At 51.7% G+C, this 19,939-nt stretch overlaps 8 protein-coding genes across 8 annotated transcripts; 5 read left to right on the top strand and 3 right to left on the bottom strand.

Annotated features, from left to right (window-relative positions):
- Nucleotides 1-703: 703 nt before the first annotated feature.
- On the top strand, nt 704-1,809 carry rbd2 (rhomboid protease family protein RBD2; the record flags this gene model as incomplete). The annotated part of the gene is made up of 6 exons (XM_041691840.1): nt 704-896; nt 962-1,099; nt 1,171-1,252; nt 1,307-1,372; nt 1,424-1,545; nt 1,598-1,809. 6 exons carry the CDS (start codon nt 704-706, stop codon nt 1,807-1,809), a joined length of 813 nt encoding a protein of 270 aa, XP_041545285.1.
- Nucleotides 1,810-2,069: 260 nt separating this feature from the next.
- GAA1 (GPI-anchor transamidase subunit GAA1) lies at nt 2,070-4,352 on the top strand (the record flags this gene model as incomplete). The annotated part of the gene is made up of 5 exons (XM_041691839.1): nt 2,070-2,082; nt 2,252-2,543; nt 2,627-2,865; nt 2,928-3,802; nt 3,864-4,352. 5 exons carry the CDS (start codon nt 2,070-2,072, stop codon nt 4,350-4,352), a joined length of 1,908 nt encoding a protein of 635 aa, XP_041545284.1.
- A 358-nt stretch (nt 4,353-4,710) lies between these two features.
- Nucleotides 4,711-5,985, bottom strand: RPN9 (proteasome regulatory particle lid subunit RPN9; the record flags this gene model as incomplete). The annotated part of the gene is made up of 3 exons (XM_041691838.1): nt 4,711-5,352; nt 5,412-5,647; nt 5,718-5,985. 3 exons carry the CDS (start codon nt 5,983-5,985, stop codon nt 4,711-4,713), a joined length of 1,146 nt encoding a protein of 381 aa, XP_041545283.1.
- Nucleotides 5,986-6,563: 578 nt separating this feature from the next.
- On the top strand, nt 6,564-7,416 carry AKAW2_51861A (class I SAM-dependent DNA methyltransferase; the record flags this gene model as incomplete). The annotated part of the gene is made up of 3 exons (XM_041691837.1): nt 6,564-6,601; nt 6,653-6,824; nt 6,895-7,416. 3 exons carry the CDS (start codon nt 6,564-6,566, stop codon nt 7,414-7,416), a joined length of 732 nt encoding a protein of 243 aa, XP_041545282.1.
- A 573-nt stretch (nt 7,417-7,989) lies between these two features.
- On the top strand, nt 7,990-9,558 carry NUO40 (complex I NDUFA9 subunit family protein; the record flags this gene model as incomplete). Its single annotated transcript, XM_041691836.1, has 9 exons — nt 7,990-8,138; nt 8,196-8,209; nt 8,275-8,337; nt 8,388-8,482; nt 8,537-8,628; nt 8,680-8,821; nt 8,869-9,027; nt 9,074-9,409; nt 9,460-9,558. The coding sequence occupies 9 exons, from the start codon at nt 7,990-7,992 to the stop codon at nt 9,556-9,558; spliced, it is 1,149 nt and encodes a 382-aa protein (XP_041545281.1).
- A 201-nt stretch (nt 9,559-9,759) lies between these two features.
- AKAW2_51859A (uroporphyrinogen-III synthase HEM4) lies at nt 9,760-10,892 on the top strand (the record flags this gene model as incomplete). Its single annotated transcript, XM_041691835.1, has 2 exons — nt 9,760-10,057; nt 10,138-10,892. 2 exons carry the CDS (start codon nt 9,760-9,762, stop codon nt 10,890-10,892), a joined length of 1,053 nt encoding a protein of 350 aa, XP_041545280.1.
- A 362-nt stretch (nt 10,893-11,254) lies between these two features.
- On the bottom strand, nt 11,255-12,459 carry PMK1 (mitogen-activated protein kinase; the record flags this gene model as incomplete). The annotated part of the gene is made up of 4 exons (XM_041691833.1): nt 11,255-11,283; nt 11,331-12,060; nt 12,107-12,302; nt 12,350-12,459. 4 exons carry the CDS (start codon nt 12,457-12,459, stop codon nt 11,255-11,257), a joined length of 1,065 nt encoding a protein of 354 aa, XP_041545279.1.
- A 3,301-nt stretch (nt 12,460-15,760) lies between these two features.
- On the bottom strand, nt 15,761-18,632 carry SEC24 (COPII subunit SEC24; the record flags this gene model as incomplete). The annotated part of the gene is made up of 3 exons (XM_041691832.1): nt 15,761-16,336; nt 16,391-18,037; nt 18,096-18,632. 3 exons carry the CDS (start codon nt 18,630-18,632, stop codon nt 15,761-15,763), a joined length of 2,760 nt encoding a protein of 919 aa, XP_041545278.1.
- Nucleotides 18,633-19,939: the final 1,307 nt, after the last annotated feature.

Here is a 19,939-nt window from a genome sequence, read left to right as displayed (position 1 = left end):
ATTAGTTAGATAATGAACCGGCATGAGGCATGATAATTTCGGTAATCTTCAAAGCGAAAGAAAACATTGTAGAGAGAAGTAAGCGACGAAGTTGGTTACTCTGTAAAGCGTAAAGGAACGATAAGCGTTATCTTCCACGTGACCCCGGAGGATCCGCGCTGGGAAGAGAAAAGGCGAGACCAGATCAGCTTTCAATTTAGAAGCAACCAGATCCAGCCACCCCCGGAAAGCACTAAAGTAGTGCCTCTGCTCTCTTCCCTGGGGCTGTCTGGCCTTATCTTCTAACTTATTGTTTCCCGCTATTTTTCTGCGCTGTTTGGGTTCCATCCGTTGGCTTGTTTCATCTCGGCTCAATTCCCGTCGCGTATACCGGAGTTTGCGTGCATTGCATCCTGTGGCTTCAGAGCGAGTCATTGCCAATGATTCAAAGTTCATAAGTCCTTCATCAAAACCAACAAAAATACCATCTCTCGAATTGTCCTACTTGGTTCCGCTCCTTTCTCTCAGCCCTACGAGACATTCTCAAGCCCTCGTGGCCATTCCATCGCTCCCTAGACTCCTCCAGTCCCGTGTTGTACATCGCATCTCGTCTTCCACGGCGCCTTCATTGATATATTCCGCCTGCGATACTATCGACCTTCATCTATCGTTGTAATAAACTTGCCTTGACATATCCGCTTGCTACGGCCATTCGCACTCGACCATGGCCACTCCCGCTGCCCTTCCGCCGCTACCCTTCAACCCGTCGAGGGTACGATCTTACGTCCTCCGCCTACCGCTTTTCACTCGGCTCGTGCTTCTAGCGATTATTGTATTCTGGCTGCTGGAGCTTCAGACAATCTGGAGTGTGGTACAATGGGGCTCCGTGATACCAGAGGAGGTTGGATTCGGCACTAGTATGTCTCTTCGGGCACACGTGGCCTTGCTTGCAAGTACAGCCAGGTTCTGACTCTTAGGACAGTGTACCGTCTTAACACCTACCCTTTCATCCACTTGGGATTCTTCCATGCCTTCTTGAATATACTGGCGCTCACGCCCTTGTTGGAGCGCTTTGAGGCCGAGCATGGCACATTGACCGCTGTTGCGCTGTTCATTGGGCGTAAGTTTGCTCCTTGGCGTGATCTAGGATGGTTGGACGAATGTGCTAATGGATGTTTGCTTCTCGTTTAGCCCTTTCTACGCTCCCTGCAGGCATTTATATTCTGATTGAGAAGTTTGTTTTGCATAGGAATACTGCGGTCGTGGGTTCAAGGTGAGTGCTCTGTAGCATCTCTGGGTTGTCAGATGGTATCTAATGGGTGATAAGTATCTGGGTCTTCCTTCTCCTGGGCTCCGAGGCCATTCGGACCTTCAAGTCAAACCCCTACTTCAGGTATGTTCGAGCACTAGTCTCTGTCTCAGATCCCGACTAAAGCGGCTTCAGTCTCGGGTCGACCAAGATTCCCACGTGGACCTCGCCCCTGTTCGCTTGCGCTCTTGTCTCGATTCTTGTGCCGAATACCAGTTTTCTTGGCCATCTATGCGCCATCCTGGTTGGATACTTGCGTAAGTAATTGTTCCTCTGTAGACCTCGGTTCGCAGCTAATCTGCTCGACAGTCGGCCTTGGGGTCCTCAAGATTTTCGTTCCCCCGGAGAAGGTTTTGAGATGGATTGAGGGCAAGCTTAACCTACTCGGAAGACTGCCACACTACGTCTCAGCGGATCAGAAGACGTACGGCCGTTATGGTGTTCTTCCTACAACTACCACCGGCGGAGAAAGGGGAACCCCGATGAGCTTCCTCGGCTCATCGCAACGCCTTGGTCCGTGAGGACAAAGAACTAACGCTATACCTAAGTGGATACATTCTTGTGCATATTTAATTAGCATTATACGGCATTCAATAGTGACTCGCAATATTGCGGGGAAAGCAAATAATACTGAATCTAGGGGAAGTTGTGCAGGTGGTCTATAACGGTTGACGTAAATTTGCGGGCAGATCGATTAGTGCTCCGTAGCGGCGGTAGACATCTTGCTCCGATCAAGCACCACCATCACCATGGGATTTGGTTCCCTAATGCTTCAGATCTCATGGCCTTGAAATGTAAGATACGAATTGAGTTCTACTCTAACGCTCTATATACGAATTTCGTTACCCCCTTTTTGCCTTGCCCTCCCTGCAGCTCCATGCTACTCACCCTCCACCTTACCCCGGATTGTCGCGAAGGACACCTCAAATGAGACCAGACCACGCTGACATGTATTCATAACAGCTGCGATCCGCAAAGTGCGGAGTAACCCTCACTTCCTCTTCGTGCACTTACCGCACATCCTCTCCTTCATCTGCATCGTCGCCGGCGTTGTTTGGCTCCTCCTACTCCCCCTCAATGATTACTCCCGACAGACCTACATCTCCGAGAACGCGCTCCTTCCGGGTCAAGTTCACGCCTATTTCTCCGGTAGCGAGCAACACATCTTCCGCGGGTACAAGAAGGAGCTAGAGGGAGTACTTGAAGGACAGACTGCTGAAGGACAGGAAGCCTGGAATGATGCTTTTACTCCTGCGTATGTTGCTGGAGCTCCGCACCGCCGCGAATGGGTGTACGGCATGAATACGATTTGCTGACTGGACGTATAATGCTGCTTAGTGTGTCGGATAAGATTCAATCGATTTTGAAAGCTACCGGATTGAAAGTCGCCACGCAGAACTACGAATACACGTCGTCAGGGATCACGCATCAGGGACAGAATGTCTACGCGATTATTCAGGCGCCGCGAGGAGATGCCACCGAAGCTATTGTGCTCGTGGCGGCTTGGAAGACAGTGGAGGATGAATTGAACTTGAATGGTGTTACGCTTGCGCTCACGCTGGCGAGATACTTCAAGCGTGGGTGGCTTTCCTTGGCAGTTATGGATTGTGGTATGGTTTGCTAATTGGATGGAGAACAGGGTGGTCGCTGTGGTCGAAGGATATCATCTTCTTGTTTCCGCCGGACAGTAAGGCAGGCACTCAGGCGTGGATCGACGCGTACCATGATATGCAGCCGGCGTTTGTGCAGCCCCTTCCCTTGAAGAGCGGTGCTTTGCAGGGAGGCTTGGTGATCGAATACCCGTTTGACCATCGCTTCGAGTCTCTGCATATCCTCTACGACGGCGTTAATGGCCAATTGCCGAACCTGGATTTGTTCAATACCGCTATATCCATTACCGGTGGGCAGATGGGCATCGGGACCAATCTGCAGGAGATGTGGGATCACGATGATAGTTACGAGATGCGGTTGCAGACCATAATGAGAGGAATGGTCAAGCAGGGCTTTGGCTATGCCACGGGACCTCACAGCAGTTTCATGCCGTATCACATTGATGCTATCACCCTCCAGACGAAGGGTGAAGGCTGGCAGGATGAGATGGCACTGGGCCGCACAGTTGAGAGTCTCTGTCGCAGCTTGAACAACCTCCTCGAGCATCTGCATCAGAGTTTCTTCTTCTATCTTCTCATGCAGACCAACCGTTTCGTCAGCATCGGCACATATCTCCCCAGCGCGATGCTGATTGCCGGTAACTTCACCATCATGGCAATCGCTCTCTGGCTCCGGACAGGCTACTACCCTGGCTCGCAGCAAGCCTCGAAGCCCACGGAAGAACAAGTCACAACCACGACCACAACTACAGAGAAGCACGACGACAAACAAGCACCACCCGCGAAAGCAGACGCCAGTAACAACATCATAGAACGTCAACTGGCCCTCCCGCTCACTCTCGTCGTCAGCCTCCATCTCCTGGGTCTAATCCCCCTCTACATCTTCAACAACATCCCCCACCAGGTCCGTATCCCTTCACCCCTCCTCTATGACAACCCAAACTCCTCACTAACACAAAACGCAGTACTACCCAACAGCAACCTACACCAGCATCCTCGCCAACTTCATTCTCCCCCTTCTCCTCTCCGCCACCCTATCCCACACCCTAACCCCCCACCCACAACAATACCACCTCATCAAATCCTTCTCCCTCCTCATCCTCGGCCTCTTCCTCTCCACCCTCGCAACCCTCAACTTCTCCCTCTCCTTCATGGTCGGTCTCCTCTGCGCCCCGCTAAGCTTCATCCACCGCATCAATCCGCAAACCACCTCCCGTCCCCTCAGATACATCCTCAGTACGCTGGCCCTAGCGCTATTGAATGTGCTCTCCCCGCCTGTCGTTCTGCTCGCAGTGTGCTGGTACTTCGGCGCTGATGTCGAGACGGTCTTAACGCAAGCCGCTTTCGGGTGGGATGTCTGGGGCGTATGGACGCAGGTCGTTGTTTGGTGTGTTTGGTGGCCTGCTTGGGTGGCCGGGTGTGCATTGGTGGGATTCTCTCTGTTCTCGTCCTGATTGAATGAGAATAAATTGAGTTTATGTTTTAGGGGTCGGATCAGGGGCATCATAACATGACTGATAAGTAGAAGAAGTCTTACGTAGGTGGAGGCAAGGATGGTTAGATTAATAGTTCGTTGTTTCTCTTTCCGTTTCTGTATTATAATAGGCATGCATTTATGTATGTATAAAATTACATCATATCAGGTGTTATTGTGAAGTGAGTGTAAAGAGAGCTAGAGAGGGCTTCGTAGATCTCAATTATAATGAGGTTCTAGTACTTGTTCGTACATACATGCATGGTAAGTCTTTTACCCATCAGACAGGACTAATCATAAGGAACAGAAGACGATATAAAAGAGATAGAAAATGGGACCTATGCAGCCCACACATCCTTTCCAACGCCCTCGATCCAGTGACCCAGCTGGTTGACACCAGCATCCCAATCCTTCAGACGGTTCCGCATGCCCTCGATCTGCTTCATATCCAAAACCTTCGGCTGCACCCAGTTGATCTGGGCGACCTGAGCCACCTGATCAATGGCACCCTTGAGCAGACCCAGCGAGAGCGCCTTCATGATCAGATGCTCGATCTCCTGGGGCTTGACCTTCGTTTCGGCAGAGATGGACGAGAAAGTCAGGTTGCGGTCGTGCGGGGGCCGACGGAAGACCATCTCCGTCAGCGCGGACAGGGAGATCTTCTGGTACAGAAAAATGCGGTGTTGCTCGAGCAGCTGGTTCTTGGAGATGTTTCCGGCGAGGACGTCGTAGGCGGTCAGATCGCCGCGGTTGAAGGCGAACAGGAGCTCGCGCAGCCAGCTGTGCGGCGTCTCGGTGAGGGAGTCCAGAATCGGATGCAGGAGGAGTTCACCGAAGTTGTAGATGGTGTCGGAGACGAGCGCAGCCACGCTGAGGTTGTATGCGCGGGAGATGCGCTCGGCTTCGCTGAGATCCTCGAGGTTGATGCAGGCGAGGTAGAGGAGGGCGTTCTTGTAGAAGGAGGCGAATTCTTGTTTGGCCTGGTGGATGGGGGAGAAGGGTTAGTGAGGTCTGAGTGGCGGGTGCGGGGGGAACATACGTGGTAGTAGTCCGCGTTGACCTTATAGAAGGATGCGTGCACCACGGTCTCCACGGAGTCGAACGTGTCCAGCACTTTCTGGCATGTCTCCAGGTCCTTCTGCGCACCGTTCAGGTCTTGTAGCCGTTGCTTGACGTTGGCGACATCCGCGAGGGCGTAGATGTAAGCATCTTGTGACTCGGGCTTGTTGACTTTGTCTGCCAGCGATGTGAGGAAGGTGAGGCGTTCTTGGTCATCTGATAGCAATAGTGTTAGCGATGCCTTTGGGTTGCGAAGATCCAAATAGCGATTAGCTGGGATACGAACTTGAGCATTCTGTTGACGCCATCAACCCCAGCGAGACGAACTTGAGCTGATTGATTCTGTCGGCGAAGCTGAGGACGAAACTCTTGAATATCGGTAGTCGCTGAGCAGCGCTCTCTGGTAGACGGAAGAATTCAATCAAGGAATCCGTAAGCTGATGCCATAGTTTGCGTTCCCAGTAATCTTCGAAGCTCAGGAAATAGGCCTGGCATTGCTCGGGAGCTTGCTGCAGCTGGTCGGCGAGGAAATCGGAGATCCGTTGGTTCTCCATGTTGGAGGAGGATTAGGAAATACGCTATGAGGTCTAGGATGGGATGGATAAAAGACCGGAATGAGGGAGAAGGAGAATGGACGTAATGGGGGGAAGATGGAGGCAGGGAAGCTGATCTGAAGTGGAAGCGGAGCTGGTCGTGATGCAGCGCCGTCGAGCTCGGGCGGTGAGGCACATGACATCCTACATCATCTTCCGTCTACTGCAGTATAGTTATCGCAACTTCTCTGGCTTCATTTAGGGTGAGAACTAGCGTATCCATTCATTCATTCATTGGGCAGAAATTGCTGGTCTTCTGTGAGCGTGTTAGCTGAAGGTGCCTAATCCGCTTTAGGGATCAACTTGGCGGCGACATTGGAGGGTCTACAAGAAGTATCCGATATGTCTCCGAAATTGCCTACTGTAAGCTTCTGGTCAGTCTGCTCAGCCATGGTCAAGCAAGCTATAAATATGGCTCTCTACACCCATCTTCCTCCTTACTCGTAGTCATCCCAAGATCTTTTCCCAACAGCAATTGGTCATTTAAATCATATATAAATACCTATACTGTGTTACCTAAGCCAAATTTCTACCTAGACATGGCAGAGCACACAGAGAGGAACCGTCAGTACTTTGAGTATGTGCACACCACCTTCTTTGCTTGATGATATCGTCTTATACGTTACAGCAAGCTGGCCAAGTCCTACACCAGCGACTTCAAAAGTATCCTGGAATCCATTTGCAGACTGGTGGATAGTCACCGTCCTTGGATCAGTGATGCATGGATCGATACAGAGGCTGGAAAGGGGCAAGAGATCAAGATGTTAGAGTATGCATGTGGGACTGGGCCTGTTTCTTTGGTAAGTTACTATGTCTCGTTCGCGTTGCTATTGAAGTAGCATTGTCATGAACCGCGAGTTAATTTCATAGACATTGGCACCTTATGTCTCGAAGATCGTTGGACTCGACGTTTCGGATAATATGATTAGCGAGTACAACAACAACGCCAAAGAAGCGGGCTATGAAGACAAGATGGTCGCACTCAAGGGTGACCTTCTGGCTGAGTCTGCTCCGGCAGAGCTCTCAGGGCCCGAGTACTTTGACTTTGATCTCGTGGTTGTCAGCATGGCCCTTCACCACTTCGAGAGACCAGAGTTAGCCATGGCCCGCTTTGGAGAGCGTCTGAAGAAAGGTGGTGTGTGCGTAATCGTCGACATTGTGCCAGACGATCACCACCATGGCCATTGTCACAATGTTGAGCATGGCTTTGGCGATGCTGCGCATACGGTCAAAAGCCATGGCTTCACCATGGATCAAATGAAGCAGCTGTACGAAGAAGCAGGACTTGGCACAGGTTTCAAATATAATATTTCGAAGGAGCAGGTTGTATTCCGCAAGGATGGAAAAGAGCATTTGAAGACCATATTCATTGCTCGGGGGCAGCGTGCGTGATAGCAAAGAAATAGCATGCCCTGCTTTGGTGATTAGCTTATAAATGCGATAGGACAAGCGTCACGTTCATTCAACAGCAATGCAATGTTCATAGTCCACGGTCTCTGCAGCAATTGACTCTGTAGTTCTTGGTTGTTAGTGGTAGATTCATTTGGATCTCGACATGACGATGATGAGCGCCTAGCAACCAATCAGAGGCTTTGAATAGTCAGACGCGCTCCGGTGTGAAATGCAGCGACGGCCATGACCACGCCTCCATAGCCAGATATGTAGGTAGATTCTGATGGCTGAAAGACTCATTCTTCTAGATACTTAATCAATCACTTAATTGTCTGACGGACAAGTAGGAAAGAGTTGGCCGACAATTGAAAGGTCGAGGGTGCTGTCCGAAAAAGGACTAGCGCCAAGTCCCGTGCCAACTCCAGGATATTCGGGACCACGACTTTCGACCAGCTGCAGTACAAGTCCTGACGTCGAGCTACGCTCTCTCCCCTCTCCTCACCATTGTCCATTGAAACACCGATCCGGACGCAGTTCGGTGGTCTCGTCCGTTTCATATCCAGAATTGAGACCATGCAGACGTCCCGGGCCGTCAATTCCGCCATGGGCGCCAGGGCATTTGTCCCCGCCCCCAAGATCCGATTCCAGATCCAGCGCCGGAATCTTCAGGATGTCGCGATCACTAGAACTGGAAAGCCGATTCTGAAGGTCCAGGGTGGCCGGTAAGGCGCATTGTCCTTGTGATGGAGCTCCGCGATGCTGACTAGGCTTTGCTACAGGTCCTCTTTGGGAGGTACATATCCCTCTTCTGCCGCGCCGGACTCACGCTGCCAGATGGCTAAAATTACTCTACTTTAGGTCACACCGCGACCGTCTTCGGTGCTACTGGTTTCCTCGGTCGTTACATCGTCAACAAGCTCGGTATGTTGGTCAATTGGTCGAGAGGGAGCACAGGAATTGACGCCTTCCAGCTACGCAGGGATGCACCGTTGTCGTCCCCTACCGTGAGGAGATGACGAAGAGACACTTGAAGGTCACTGGTGACCTTGGCCGTGTCAACTTCATTGTATGATCCGTCAGAAGTTGGGTGGTTTGGCTTGACCCACTAATCGTGGTCTAGGAATACGATTTGCGCAACACCCAGTCCATTGAGGAAGCTGTGCGCCATTCCGATGTTGTCTACAACCTTGTCGGTCGTCAATATCCCACCAAGTCAGTCCTCCATAGGCATGAGAAGGCGATGCGCTGCTAATAACTGGGCAGGAACTTCTCCTACACTGACGTCCACGTCGACGGTACGGAGCGCATCGTTGAGGCTGTTGCCAAGTACGACGTTGACCGCTTCATCCACGTCTCTTCCTACAACGCCAGCCGGGACTCTCCTTCCGAGTACTTTGCGACCAAGGTCCGTGGATCGATCCGCCATAGTTACTTTCATACTGACTGTCGCAGGCCTGGGGTGAGGAGATCGTCCGCAACATCTACCCCGAGACCACCATTGTCCGCCCTGCGCCCATGTTCGGTTTCGAGGACAACCTCCTCCACAAGCTCGCTCGTGTGACCAACCTCCTCACATCGAACCACATGCAGGAGCGCTACTGGCCCGTTCACGTATGTTGAGAGGTTGCCCTTGTTAGGATTGAGCTAACATGCATAGGCTATTGATGTCGGTACTGCTCTGGAGCGCATGCTGCACGACGACAGCACCGTCGGTCAGACCTTCGAGCTGTACGGTCCCAAGAACTACTCCACGGCCGAGATTGCCGAGCTGGTCGACCGCGAAATCGTCAAGCACCGCCGTCACGTCAACGTGCCCAAGGCCATCCTCAAGCCTCTGGCTTACTACCTGAACAAGTACCTCTGGTGGCCCACCATCTCCGCCGACGAGGTGGAGCGTGAGTTCATCGACCAGGTGATCGACCCCAACGCCAAGACGTTCAAGGATCTCGACATTGAGCCTGTCGACCTCAGCACCCTGACCTTCCACTACCTGGTAAGCACCCCTTAACTAAATCAATCCTCTCAGAAACTAACAGAATGCAGTTGGGTTACCGTAGCGCCTCGTACTACGATCTCCCTCCGGCCACGGAGCGCGAGAGACAGGAGGAGAAGAAGTACCTGCACGTTCTGGACGACCAGTAGTCTGTTTTTTTTAGTGTACATAACCTACTAGACCCAAATTTCGTTTGTTCCGTCACAATGTAGCTGTATTACTCAGTAGAAAGAATAGCCGCGGCATCTCCGCATCCGTCCATCCCACTTCACCACAACAACCCCCCTCACTCTCATCTCGTCCACTACCACACCCACACCCACACCCCCAATTGAATACAAATTATCACAATGCCCTCCCCAGAAAATACCAACAAACCCCCGATAATCCTCCTCAAAACCAAATCCACCCCGCACGACAACTACTCCGACTACTTCCACCAACCGACCAGCAACTACACTCCCACCTTCATCCCAGTCCTCTCACACAACTTCCACACCGAGAGACTACGCTCGATCCGCGCACTCTTCACATCCGGCCAATTACTCCCTTCTCAGAAGAATAATGACCGAAAGTACGGCGGATTGATCTTCACCAGCCAGCGCGCAGTCGAAGGCTTCGGGAGAGTACTTGCTGAACTTGACGATGGTAAGAATAAATTCACCCTAACCCCACCATCACCACAACACCACATGACCACTAACAACAACCCCATGAGAAAAACACAGACAGCTCAGCTCTAAACACACTAAAAACCTCCTCGCAAAACCTCCCCATCTACACCGTCGGACCCGCAACATCCCGCTCCCTCACCACCACCATCGTTGACAAATACCTACCGCACGCGAGCATCCACGGCGCAGATACAGGGAATGGAGAGGCGTTGGCGAAGTATATTCTCGAACACTATAATTCTCTGTATACCACCACTACCACATCAAATCCCAATGGGGAAGATGATGTATACAACAACAAGCCACCATTACTTTTCCTCGTCGGTGAACAACGACGGGATATTATCCCGCGGACACTTATGAATCCTGATCTCCCTCCGGGGGAGGGTGTTGGTGTTGATGAGGTGGTTGTGTATGAGACCGGGGTGATGGAGGGGTTTGAGGAGAGTTTTAAGGGGGTGATTGAGAGGGAGAGGGAGGTTATGAAGAAGAATAATACTACTGAGGAGGGGAAAGGGAGGGTGGTGTGGACGGTGGTGTTTTCGCCGACGGGGTGTGAGGGGATGTTGAGGGGGTTGGGGTATATAGGTAGTGAGGATGGTAGTGGTTGGGGTTGGCGGAAGGTGGATGGGGATGGGGAGAGGAGGAGGTTCTTTGTTGCGACGATTGGGCCGACGACGAGGGATTATTTGAGGAGGGAGTTTGGGTTTGAGGCGGATGTTTGTGCGGAGAGGCCGAGTCCTGAGGGGGTGGGGGAGGGGATTGAGAGGTTTATGAGGGAGATGATGAAATCTTCTGAGGAGACTTAGGTGTGGTGGGTGTTGGTGGTGTAAGATACATGTGATGTGTATATATATACCCTTGGCTTAAGAAACTTCGTACCACTCTATATCAATCGCTAACGTAATGGATATTCAAGCTGGACTATCGCTGAAACTGCACGCCGCTTCCACATCAACATCAACAATAATCTCGAGATGCTGCAGTCATGACTCCCTCACATATGGGCTATTCGACATATTACTGCGTACAAGGCCAGCGCGCTGAGTGCTGCTGCCTGTTCTCTATGCATCATGGGTATGTGCTAAGCCAACTCCGTCCATCATGTCAGGCTCTGCCTTCGTTCCATGTCGGGTGGTATATCAATTGCATTCATCGACTCGTGAAGCCTTTACCGCATAATCTCCTCGTAGATCAGGACTGCGCATGTTAGTATCCAGACTCCCAAAGTAGGCGGTATTACTCACGCTTCAATTGCTCCTTGCTGAGTGCATCCTTGTTCTTGTCGAAATCAAAGAAGCCTTCGGGGATCGGAGGCGCCGTGGGCTCATCATCGGGGTCATGGTAGGGCTCAAGGTACGGATGACGCAATGCCTCTTCAACAGTGATACGCTTCGCAGGGTTGAACGCCAGAAGCTTTTCCAGAAGGTCCAGCGCCAGCTCGTTACTCTTAGGGAACATTGCGCGGAAGGGGATCTTCTTCTTGAAGGGAAGTGAGCGAATGTACTCCCGAGCCCGGCGAGACTTGATGCCGTAGTAGTCTTCCATGGTTGGTGTGCCAAGGACATCAAGGATCAGAGTCAGTTGGTGGTGGTAGTCCTTTCCGGGGAAAAGCGGCTTTCCACTCAGCATTTCTGCCAAGATGCAGCCGACACTCCAGACATCGATCGCCTTGGTGTATTCCTTGAACGTCAACATAATCTCCGGGGCACGGTACCAACGCGTCGCAACGTATTCCGTCATGAAGCCAGAGTTGTCGTCGGTCGATGCGGCTGACCGGGCCAGACCAAAGTCACAGACTTTCAGGTCGCAGTTTGCGTTGAGGAGAAGGTTGGAGGGCTTGAGATCACGGTGAAGGACGTTGGCGGAGTGCATGGCCTTAAGCGCACGCAAGGTTTGGTAGATGAAGTATTGGCAGTGGTCATCGGAGAGGTCCTGGGTACGAATGACCCGGTGCATATCCGTTTCCATCAGTTCCTAGATTCGTCAGTTTCATCTTATCTAGGCTCTGCAATCAGCGTACCTGAATCAGATACACCTCGTTGAAGCTCTCATAATTCCGAGGCCTCTGGATATCCAGAATGGAGATGATGTTCTCGTGGTTGAAGTAGCGCAGCAGCTTCATCTCACGCAGAGTCCGCAAGCAGAACATCGAGTGGTCGAAGGGAGTGATCTTCTTGATGGCGACCTTCTGGCCAGAGGGCTTGTGAATAGCAGAGCTTCGGTTCATTAGTACGCCGCCATCATTTACATATGAGCAACTCACCAAACGACACCGTAAGCTCCCTCACCAATAACATCCTGGATCTCATACTGGTCGGACACGTTGAAAGAGATCTTGCGCGACCCCCCTTGAGGAGGCATTTGCTGCACCATGTTTGCGGTTGTGTACTATCAAGTGTCAGTCGCGGTCAATGAGCGTATATGCTGCAATCAGTAGTGTTGGGCCGTGTTCTCATTATACTATCTCATCACATCTCATGACACCCTCTGAAGCGACAAGGTAGGCCCGTCACATGCAGCAACAAGATGGCCTATTGAGTAACACCGCGACCCACCACATGTTCAAGCAACAGACACCAGGCTAGCGCTTACAGGAGGGCTCTCGATTAGAAGTTGGTTATGCTGGGAGGCTAATAACCGCCAATGCGCATGCTACGGCGAGAGTGGTAGACGAGTGACAGTCGTTCGGGAGCTGTCAAGGATCGGAAGCGGGGTACAGCGCGTCTGCAATCGAAACCACGGAGGACCCGCAAGTAGCCGCCAGGAGTTTCGGAGGCGCCTGTACGTTCAGGATGTGAGGGATTCAATGTAGAATCGGGAACCAGTAGCGGTTGGTCGTGAGGCAGACTGGGTGAGCCGCTCAGCAAGGACGTGCGGTGGATATACAGTAAGTGATGACCTAAAAAGGAACTGGGGGATGTCAATGAACCGATCCAACACGAGCGAAGAGAACCTTTTGTAATACCCAGGGCAAGAGGCAAGATGTGGCTGAAAAGGAGATAAACTTACCAATGTTGAGGAGCTATTTTCACACTCCGTCTGGCGTTTCACAGTTCCGTTCTATTTTTAATTCCGTTGTAAGGTGAATCCCTCGTAGCTTGCGCTATGCAACCGCGAGTCAGTTTCAAAGGGTTCTTTGAGCTTTCTCGAATAGGTAGTGGAAACACACCAGGGGCAGATCGGAGAGGGGGGGAGGAACACAGAAGAGAGTAAGCGCAGGAGGAGGGAGAAAAGGCAGCAGGAGCAGTTTGAGGGGATGTGGAGAGGGGATGGAGAGACACAGAGCAATAGTGAAGGCAGTAGTAGGAAGCAATGAGGAGACTAGCGTACGTAGTTGGAAGTTAATAAACCGGGCGCGGATCGGCCAGAGTGGGGTGGGGCTGGATGAAGAGGATGAAGAGTAAGAGAGAGAGATGAGAGAAGAAAGAGGATGAGGGAGATGAGTAACAAAAAGGAACTTGACAACAATAGCTACAATAGATGAATAGAGATAGAGAGAGAGGGAACAAGTGTTCTTGCGCAGTAAATGCGTGGCCTCCCACTTCTTTGAAGACACAACACAGATGAGGGGGGAGTGGGAGAGAGAGAGAGAGAGAGAGAGAGGGACAGAGCGAGAGAGCCTACCAAATCTCGGGATGCTCCAAGAAGACCCGGAAAACGTGGAGCAAGTTATCGATAGAAGGCACCGACCCAAGGAACGACACTCGATAGCAGATAAGCCACAAGCTGTAGTTTTAGGGAAGTTTGAAGGGCCAGGGGGGAGAGTTGAAATTGATAAATATAGCACTTGAACCAACAATGGAGAAACTACTACTGCTAACTATGACCACCAACAAACACCCCGACCAGTGGGAGAGGCCGAAAGTTAAGGGAAAATCCATCTTATCCAGTTGGAGGCGAGATGGCCTGAAGCAACTGGCAGCGAGACAGACCAACTGGTTAAAACAAGACTATTTGGTTACGGTACGGTACGCGTGCCTGATCCAGTGTTTCTATCACTTTCAAGTTCCACCAGGAACATCATCTCCATCATCACCATCTAGACTATCATCAATTAGATGAAAGATATCCTACCTTGATTGACTATAAATTAAAGTATACACCATATACAATTCAGTCCCAAACTCAATAATATTCTTACCCATATCTCCCATCAATCCCAAACCCGTCTCTCATCTCTTCATCTCACCTTAGTTTTGACCCATCTCATACCATTTCTGGCCCCCTCCTTCTACCCAAACTAACCCCATACTAACTATGACTACCACTTACTCTCTTCCAAGCAAGAAATCAAAATGAGCAACTCCGTACAACTCACCAACTTACTCCATACAGTAGGAGACAAGACAGACAGACCCGTCACTACGCAACAGCCTCACAGTCGATCAACCCCGTCCCCTCCTTACATCCTGTCATCTTAACGTGGCCGTCAATCACCCACACCCTAGAATGAGCCCCTCCCCACCCCTCCTCTAACTTCTGAGGCTACGTCTCGACCAGTGTTTCAACGCCTTTTTCTCCGCCCAGACGAGACACACCTAAACAGTCAAATACTACTACCGCCACGGCGCCAAAACCGCAACCCAACCCATCCCTCAGTTTCACCTCACCCCCCACCAGCTCCAACCAACGCTGCCAACCTGCTAATCACATTCCTTCACATTACCTACCTATCTACCTATCTACTTGGTTTTCTTTCCCGCACAGATAAATTTAACCACGGAGGGAAGGGAGGGGCGCAGTACATACCCCCATCAATCAATCAAATCACACTACGCTACGCTACGCTACTTTACTTCATCTCATCACATAAGACTAGTCTACTAAATTCTCGTCACATTCTCCCTACATCTAGCTCGTACTTCGTGCCCTTTCCGCGGCAAGCAAGTGTCCATTCTCCCCACCCGATTCGTCCAGCCCTGCCCTGCCCTGTGATCTAAAGTTTATGGTGCAGGTCTTGTCACAGACTCATAAGTACTCCGTAGTAGTAACTTAGTTTTTATGTGCAGTGATCGGGGAAACCTTGATTTTGTTATTTTTTTTCCTTTAGCACGGGAAGGAGAATCTACCTACTACTTAATTCTGAGGAGAGGGAGTGGAGACAACTACTTGCTGTGTATGGACGGGAAGGGAAGTAAGTCTGTGCCCTGTCGGTGTGGTGATGGCACATGTGAGTGGGTATATTTCGGAATGGAAATGGGATGGCCATTGCCGATGGATGGTGGTGAGACTACTACTGAGTATGTATAGAGGCTTTTATAATTCTATGAAGAGAAGCGCGGGGTTTAAGGTATAAGGTAATATACTTAGACTACTCCGCAGTACTCAGTACTAGTAGATAGAGAGAACCACGGACTAAATGGTTTTGGCCGTCCATTTTTTCGTTTCTTCCCATTGATTGAACCAACAGCCGGAATAAGTTACAACATCGCCAAACAGACAACAGAATCCATGGGGAATGTATGGTGGAATTTCTTCCATATAATTTACCAAAAACGAAGGAAATTGGAACAAGGATAATTCGAAAAAAGAAGAAGCTTTATCATTACTGAACAACCTGTAGGCGTGTTCAAGCTCGTCAGCCCGATCTGACTCCCAAGTATGTGAAAACGAGGTGTCCAATGCCGGCAGAGGTAGAGCGCTTATGAGGGAGGGGGGAATTAAAATGGGGTGATCAAACCTTTTCCCGCAGCGAGCCCATCCACTGCACCAGGCTGACGCTCTGATCAGCACGGTCCTCAACCAGCATGGTCTGCGCCCATAAGCGAAGTCCAGGCTCTCCGTCCTCCTTCACCACATACAGGTGTGGCACCACAATGCTGCCCACGCCCTTCGACCGGTGATCCCGGCTCTTCTCGATCACCGCCCGCACCCGCTGGTTGAACTCATTGTCCACATCCGGCAGGTTCTGCTTGCCCACGCGGAGTTGCGACTTGTCTTGCAGGCCAAAGACATCTTCGATCAGCTGGGGCACCGCATCGCGTCCAACCCACAGGAACTGCGTCTGGCCGTCATCGATGAGGTAGAGACCATAGGGAACAATGCGCTCGGATGACAGGTTGATCGGGGGAGGGAGAAGGATCTCGCCGGTCTGCTCATCGGGCAATCCAGCAGTGTCGGGCATGTCGTGAAGAGAGTACATCTTGGGGTAGATGTACTGCATGAGGAGAGGAAGGGGGAGCGTCGAAAGCAAGCAAAGGGCAGCAGAGCGCATGTCGGTGGGTATTTGCGCGGATTTGCGAAGACCAAGCTAAATGGTGTTAGCAAATACGGTTGGACATGCAAACTTATGGGCAGGACTTACGTTTTTGATCATGGCAAGGAAGAGCACTGGCAAGCCTCTCAGGTTGGCAGGGAATTGAAGACCACCGCCGCTGACACTGCCTCCAGCCAATTCCTTCCGGTAGGTCGACAGCAGTTCGACGGCCTTGGTCTGCAGAGCCTCGCGGGCAGGCTCCAGCCCACTGCTCAGTGCCCGCTCAACAGCCTTGTGACTGAAGTAAGTAGCAACAGCTTGTTGATCGGCCGAAGCGTAGACATCAGCCAGGTTCTGCGTCGTAGGGAGCGCCAGAGTCAACACCCGGATTCTCCGCTCGCCGTTGCATGTAGTGTGCAGAACCGCCGTCTGCAAGCAAACAACGGGTTTCGTGACGGTCTCGTCAATCGCCACTTCAACGACATACGCTTGGTCACGTGGGAAAGCAGGGAAGGCACAGAGATCGGAACTGCGGTTGAAAAAGTTACCGTAGAAGGTGTTCATGCGCAGACCGGTCGTAGCACGAACACGGAGCACAGCCTCCAAGCCAATCTCCGAAGAAAGGTAGTCGGAGAATTCACGAGCGAACTTGATCGCATCCTCCCCACGAGCGGCGTTCCATCCGGGGTAGAAGTAAGTCTGACCACCGGTGTAGCGGGGCAGGTTACTGAGAGACGCAACGTCTTGGTACTGTGAAGAGAACAAGAACATGTCAACAGAGACCTGCGCCTTGGAGCACTCGACAGCGAAGCTCTTGTAGAAGCTGTTCGCCGTCTGCAGCAGACTGCTCTCTTTGCTGGTGCCGAGGACCTTCTTGTCTTCTCTCATGGTCAACGAGCCATGGCCGATGTTAGGCAGAGAGGAGCTGAGCACGGTCATCTTGCCTCCCACGGGCGAGATCAGCTTGTAACCAGCACGCAGAGCGGATCCCATGGCGCAGGCGTTGCTCTGAGTGTTCTGGAACATTTCCTGCAGCTTATCGAGGAAGATTTCGATGTTCTCCCGGCACTCGCTCAGGGTCACCAAAAGATCGCCCGGGATGGGAAGGAAAGGCTCATCCAAATCACTGATAACCAGCATTCTAGGGTCCGAGTTCTCCGAGCCATCGCGGGGAATACTGAAGTAATGGAGACTGGAGTCGACCGCGATGAATCCCAGTCGTGTCCGACGGTCCGCATTCGGGATCCGGTCAAGGCTCTCCTTGATGCAGCGGGCAGTGGTAGCCAAAAGGCCGTTCGTAACGGAAGCGTAGCTCACGTCAATCAAAAAGAGATAAACAAGCGGCTGCGGGGGGCGGACCATGTATTCTTGAGGAGCAACGAATTCGACCACCGAGTGATTGAGATCAGGCCTCAACGACCTGTCGGCTGGCTTCTGCAGCGCGGTATCCCAATCAAATGCCTGAGGCACATCGTTTGTCAGGTTGCACATGTTGCAACGCCAGCGGTGTCCATGGTCGAGGAATGTCACGAAAGGATTGATGTAGGATCGGCAGCGTCGGCAACGCGAGATGACTTGGTCTGGGACAACAGGAACGGGGTCTTCGGAGTCATGGAGAGCTGCGTAGGGCTGGATAACAAGAGCAAAAGGCAGCTTGGACTTCTTCAGTAGCGAACTTGTTGTCGGGACGGCGTTCAGGGTCGAGCGAACGTATTTCGGAGGGCAGTTGGCATAGGGAGAAGGGTAAACGCTGGTCTAGCGGGAAAGTCAGCAAATCCAATAATTCGCAACTTGGATGACATCAGATACATACACCGGGCGGCAGAACAATGGGGGGTGGCGGGTAATCGAGCTCGGCGACATTGAAGGGCTGGGTAAGGAGATCGGTTGGGTAGAGTTGGTTGAGGGGAACAGCCCGCGGGGCCTGAGCCTGGGGAGCTTGGGCGACCGGCTGCGGTGGCAGGAGGTGCGGATCGGTCATGCCCATAGCACCAAACTGCTGGGTCATCTGTGCGACTTGAGGGCTGGCGGGCGCCGCATATCCTGGGGCCGCAGCCTGCATCTGAGTTGGGTCTGCTCCATACATAGGTTGCTGGTATCCCGCAGCCTGTGGTTGCGGCGGGTATGCTCCGTAGCTGCCACCGGCGGGCAACTGACCTCCCAGAGCAGCATTGGCACCAGATCCAAAGTCAAAGGCTTCGCCGGCATAAACACGCTTCTTCCGACCTCCAGCCTGGCCTTGGGCCGGGGCACCAGTAGCCAACCCCGCGGGTTGTTGCACGGGAGACCCATAATCGGCAGGCTGACCGTACCCTTCCTGGGGAGGGTAGCCCCCTTGTGGTGCTGCCATGGAGGATTGTGTGTATTTATCGTCTGTCGGCGGAGGAAAGGTGAAGTGGTTTCCCGAGGGTTTGTTAGGGCGGTCTCGAGGGTGTTGCGCGGTCGGATAAATCGTCACTGGCTCACTGGATCGTCGGTCAACATTCGAAGTGGGAGGTGGGAAAGGGGAATGGAAGGCTAGAGGGACGGCGGCATACTAACAACCAAGGATTTACCGGATCGCAGAAACACAAGTGTCAAACGGAGGGGAAAGAGCACGTCAATGCCACACTCCGGAGCAGGCGAGGTGTCCTGAAAGAGTTGGGAGGAGCTGTAGGAGTCGGAGAGGCGACGATGAATGATGGAGGATGATAGGATGGATGATGGTGTACGGTGGCCTTTGCGGCTGCCGCGCCTGGGCCAATCAGCTCCCCGCGGCCTAACCGACTTTCAATCAACTTTCACTGAAGCCCATTATTTGGGCATATTTCATTGAACCAGTTTTAATATAGATAGGGTTGGAATACAGGGAATACAAGTAGACTTTCGACTCTCAAACTATTAGGTTGAGGAATATAATGGCTGTGTTAACATTTTTGTAAGTCATTGGGTAGTAGGTAATAGTTGTGTGGTGGTCGCTGCCTTGGGCTTATGATCTCATACTCATCAGGGATGTCAGTACTGGTTATACTCTAGCCCTACAGCATCAATCAGAAGCTCGAAGACTGACAGAGCTCTATCTATTGATCGAGACCCTTGAGCTTGACAGGTTAGATTAAGGAAGCCTTAGTCATGGGTCTACATGAACTATGCACCCAAATGCTACTACTATGGTTTTTCGATGGTGTTTGAGCACTAATTTATATATTCAATGCTGACTGCAAAGTATCTACAGCACACAAACTTGTACTACCAAACAATGGAGCACATGGACATAACAAAAAAGGTACTAAGTAGTACAAACACATTCTTTCGAATCCAACGACATTCCTTAATATGATTTTTGCAGGAAAGAAGCAAAAGAAAACATGGCGATGCACGATACTGCACCCTAAATCGGAAGGGTGGGATGCCTGGGGTAGACGAACGTGGGAGGTTGCCGTGCCAACAACGCTGACCGCTGCCAGTCGCACCACACCGAAGCTATCCCTGTCGGTTCACAGGGCACATTGTCTCTTACCCACCGAGTCGTCGGCCCACCGTTTATCGTCAGTTTGCTTTCTGCTGTTGTTTTCTGTTTTATTTCCTTCAATTAGCTGCTCATTGCCGCCTGGTGTGCTTGGATTGCGGGTTGTCGATCCAGCGCCTGACTTTTAGGATCCAGGAGTGCAAATTACT

The sequence above is a fragment of the Aspergillus luchuensis genome, chromosome 5 (assembly GCF_016861625.1).
Source record: "Aspergillus luchuensis IFO 4308 DNA, chromosome 5, nearly complete sequence".
NCBI lineage: Eukaryota > Fungi > Ascomycota > Eurotiomycetes > Eurotiales > Aspergillaceae > Aspergillus > Aspergillus luchuensis.
This window is presented reverse-complemented; position numbering and strand designations above follow the sequence as displayed.